At 61.8% G+C, this 4430-nt stretch overlaps 1 protein-coding gene across 1 annotated transcript; it reads left to right on the top strand.

Annotated features, from left to right (window-relative positions):
- Positions 1-596: 596 nt before the first annotated feature.
- On the top strand, positions 597-2281 carry ASB12 (ankyrin repeat and SOCS box containing 12). Its single transcript, XM_053955520.1, has 2 exons — positions 597-1407; positions 2102-2281. The coding sequence occupies exons 1-2, from the start codon at positions 597-599 to the stop codon at positions 2233-2235; spliced, it is 945 nt and encodes a 314-aa protein (XP_053811495.1). The 3' UTR covers positions 2236-2281.
- The last annotated feature ends 2149 nt before the right edge of the window (positions 2282-4430 follow it).

Genomic DNA, 4430 nt, shown 5'->3' with positions numbered 1-4430 from the left:
CCTAATCTAACTGGCTACTTCACATTCACCTAATCCCTCAGGACTGGAGACAGGACACACGGAATGGCTCCCACTGCCAGAGGGCAGGGATGGATGGGATATTGGGAATTAGGAATTGTTCCCTGGTAGGGTGGGCAGGCCCTGGCACAGGGTGCCCAGAGCAGCTGGGGCTGCCCCTGGATCCCTGGAGTGTCTAAGGCCAGGTTGGACACTGGGGCTTGGAGCAGCCTGGGAATAGGGGAAGGTGTCCCTGCCATGGCAAGGGTGGCACTGGGTGGGCTCTGAGGTCCCTCCCAACCCAAACCAATCAATGATTTTATGGGATCCTGACCCATGTGCCCACTACAGCACTGAGCTCCATTGTTCCCTCAGCCTTTCACCCACATGGATTTCCTCACGTGGTGCCAGGCCCATGAGCACATCAGCAGCATCCTCATCCAACATTTGTCCAGTTTTTGGAGAATCTTCCTGATGTTGAGTATAAACTTGCACTAAAATGCAGCTGTCGGTGTCAGGGACTGGTTCTAACCCGGGGGTGGTGCTGGTTCTGCCATCCTGTAGATCTTTGGCCTCGTCCTTTACCATGAGAGCAGCACATGGAGCCCAGACCCGACAAAATGAGCCTGATGGACATCAACAAGATGTTCTCCCTGCTGCAGCCCAGGGATGACGAGGAGGACAGCGAGGAGAGCGAGGAGCTGAGCCGGGCAGTGTGCCAAGACGACCACGAAACGCTGGCCAGGCTCCTGTCCCAGGACAGGTACAAGAGGCTCATCAACCGCAGGAGCGGCTGGGGCGTGCCCAGCACCCCCCTGCGCCTGGCGGCCACCTGGGGCTGCGTGCGGAGCCTGCGGCTGCTGCTGGCCCACGGCGCCCAGGTGGACAGCCTGGACGTGAAGGCGCAGACGCCGCTCTTCGTGGCGGTCAGCAACGGGCACGGCGAGTGTGTGCGGCTGCTGCTGGAGGCCGGCGCCAGCCCCGCGGGCAGCGCCTACAACAACTGCTCGCCGCTGCTGCTGGCCGCCAGGGACGGCCACACGGCCATCCTGCGGCAGCTGCTGGAGCACGGCGCCGAGGCCAACGTCCGGGCGAGGCTGCCCGAGTGGGCGGCCAACTCGGCGGCCTGCTCCGGGCCGCTGTACCTGGCGGCGGCCTACGGGCACCTGGAGTGCTTCCGCCTGCTGCTGCTGCACGGCGCTGACCCCGACTACAACTGCACCGAGCAGGGCGTCCTGGCGCAGATCCGCGAGCCCAAGACCCTGCTGGAGACGTGCCTGAGGCACGGCTGCCACAGCGACTTCATCCGCCTGCTCATCGACTTCGGGGCCAACGTGTACCTGCCCAGCGTGCCCGCCGACAGGGCGGCCCCGCGCAGTGAGGGGCTGGAGCTGCTGCTGCAGGCCAGAGGTGACCTGGCTGCGTGCCCGGGGCTGGAGCGGGCACAGCTTTGCTCTGATTCCCTCTTCCCAACAGCCACACCCGGGTTTTCATTCAGCCTCGGTTTCCCTTGCAGCATCACTTGGCTGTGTGGGTCTGTGGCTGCCCCTGATCCTTGGAAATGTCCAAGGCCAGGTTGCACAGGGCTTGGAGCGACCTGGGATAGTGGAAGGTGTCCCTGCCTGTGGAATGAGATGAGCTTAAATTCCCTTCCCAACCTAAACCCTTCTGTGATTCCATGATTCCCACAGCCTGGGTTTCCCCTCACTTGTGGGGTTACCCCCTTTCACCCTTTTACCCCCCCTTTACCTCCTCTTCACCCTTGCTCTCCTTTCTGCTGCTCAGCTTGGGCTTTCCTGTATTGCCCAAGTCTAAAATCCTGCACTTATTTCCATGTGGAGATGGGAGATTTCTTCTCCATTCCCAGCTCCCATGGGAGTTTGTGCCTGAGTCCATAGCCCCAGCCCCAACAGAGAGGTTGAGTTTTCACAGGATCATGGAATTTTCATAGGACCACAGAATGGTTTGGGTTGGAAGGGACCTAAAGATCATTGTGTTCCAATGCTGCCTGCTCAATCCATGTCCCTTTCCTTCGGATAATGCTGAGTTGGAGGGCAGCAGGGTTGTGTGTCTTGAAGGTGACCATGTGATTTTCCTTCCACAGCTCATCCCAAATCACTGCTGTCCCAATCCCGACTGGCCATGAGGCGTCTCCTGAAGCAGCCCGGCCGCTCGGCCACCCTGGGAGAGCTGGAGATCCCCAGAGCCCTGGCCAAATACCTGCAGCACCAGCCGTGATCCCAGCCTGCCCCAGGGACACCCTGATTAAAACCTGCTCCACCCCCCGGAGTGAATCCCTGAAATCTGCGGAAGCGCTGGGAATTTGTGGTCACAAGTTCACTTTTGCTGCTGAGGTTTCTCCAGAAAGTAGTGCCCACGTGGAAAAGTGGGAAGGGAAGAGAAGGGAAGGGGGAGAAAGAACAGGAGACCTCAGCTCCTGATTTGCAGCAGAGGATAGAGCACAGAGCAGGATCTGATTCCCCTGGGTTTGCCTCAGACCATCTCTATTGAGGGATTTTACACCTTTAGCTGATTTTGGTTGGAGAAGGGGCTGGGGAAGAGTGTGGAGGAATTCTTGGCTGTGAGGATGAGAATTGTTCCCTGGGAGGGTGGGCAGGCCCTGGCACAGGGTGCCCAGAGCAGCTGGGGCTGCCCCTGGATCCCTGGCAGTGCCCAAGGCCAGGTTGGACACGGGCTGGGGCAGCCTGGGACAGTGGGCGGTGTCCCTGCCATGGCAGGGATGGCACTGGGTGGGCTTTGAGGTCCCTCATGATTCCACAATTCCCAGAGAAGTTCCCAAGTGCCTCCTCCACTTGGGAGGGGCAGGATTGGGGCTGGCCCCTGCCGTGTGTGCCCACCCCAGTGGGGGCAGAGCCCAGCACTCCCAGCTGGCAGCACAGGAGGGGCTGGGAGATGTATCCAGAGTCCCAGCATCCCCGCTCCTCTCCCTGCCCCAACTCTGACCTTAAACATCGACTCCTCACCCCAAAAGTGCTTCCTGTTGTGGCCGAGGGTGTTCTGTGATTGGGCAGGGCTGGGGTTTGGATTAAAATGTTCTGTTCTTGGTATGAAACTGTTGGGGCCTGCCTGGTGAAATATCCCATATCGGGCAGCCCTGCCAGGATGGCTGGGCAGGGACGAGGGAATGGCTGCACACAGGGAATTCCAGGCTGGAACGGGGCATCCCAGCGCCACCTTTGTGTCCCTCCCTGGACACCGGGATTGCCCTCAGCAGTCGGGCTGGAGGTGCCTTCCTGGCTCTTCCCACAGCCAGGAGTGGATGGATCAATGCCCTTGGCATTGATTCCTTGGCAGCTCAGTGCCCACCCATCAGTGGTGTTCTGGAGCACTTTTGGGACGCAGCAGAAGGTGTCCCATGGTTCATCCCTTCCTGCCCTGTGGCATCCCAAAGGGAAGTGCTCCCAGGGCTCAGAGCTCCAAGGGTCGCTCTGGGCTGAACACAGGCACCACCCTGCAGGATTTATGGGCTTGTGTCAGGGGTTGTGGGATCTATTAATTAGCATCTATTAATGAGGCTGTGAGGCCTCTCCCAAGGGGAGCATTAGGGGTTGGAAGCAACCTGGACAAGGCTCCATAGGGAATGATGGCACTGGTGCCACTTCTGTCCCCACCCAGGTGCCTTCAGGAGCACACTAGGAGATGGGGGCTGGGAGAGGCTGTCCCGCGGGGACATTGCCACGCCCTGCTGTGGTTCCCACTCGTGGCATCCTTGCTGTCATCCTCACGTGGAGATTTGAGGGGCTTTCGGGATCTGGGGGTCCCAAAAATGGGGAGGGGTCTTCCCTGCCGGGCTGCTCAGTGGCTGTGGGGGTGTGGGTGTGAGCAGCTGTGCAGCGGTGGGTGGCTGGGAGCGGCGTGGCGCGGGTGACACGCCCGTGGGTGACACAGCACACGCAGGGAGGTGTCCCACGGCAAACACACCGTGTCACCGCCCCGCCGGTGTCACACACTGTCACACCCCTGGCCCCCGCAGTGCCACAGACCAGGACAGGACAGGACATCCCCCCGTGTCCATGACCACGCGTGGCCCGTGGCTGTCGCTCCAAGGCCACGCCCCGTTCGAGACCACGCCCCCTACAGCGGAGTGACCGCGCCCCCTGTCAATCATACCGCTAACAGGGCCACGCCCTCAGGACGAGGCCACGCCCTGACGCCACGCCTACTCCGCGCCGGGCCACCGGGGTGGACACCGCGGGACGGCCATGGGGGGACACCGTGGGGACCGCGCCCAGCGAGCGGCCACCCCCCTCAGCGTGACCCCGCCCCGTTACATTGGGCCCAATGTGGAGACCGCGCCCTCCCTCACGCAGAGGCCCCGTCCCTCCCCCGCCGCGCCCTGTCAATCACCGCGCCCCGCCCGCCAGGCCCCGCCCCGCCCGTCACGCGGCACCGCCCCTGCCGCCCGCGCCGGG

Source organism: Vidua chalybeata, chromosome 14 (genome assembly GCF_026979565.1).
Source record: "Vidua chalybeata isolate OUT-0048 chromosome 14, bVidCha1 merged haplotype, whole genome shotgun sequence".
NCBI classification, from domain to species: domain Eukaryota; kingdom Metazoa; phylum Chordata; class Aves; order Passeriformes; family Viduidae; genus Vidua; species Vidua chalybeata.
Note: the sequence above shows the minus strand (reverse complement) of the source record. Positions and strands in the feature narration are given on the sequence as shown.

Excerpts from the sequence above, each read along its gene's own strand:
- ASB12 (XM_053955520.1), top strand. The coding sequence starts at position 597 with ATGGAGCCCAGACCCGACAAAATGAGCCTGATGGACATCAACAAGATG. Across the intron at positions 1,408-2,101 it reads GCTGCTGCTGCAGGCCAGAG|CTCATCCCAAATCACTGCTG; the intron begins GTGACCTGGCTG and ends TTCCTTCCACAG.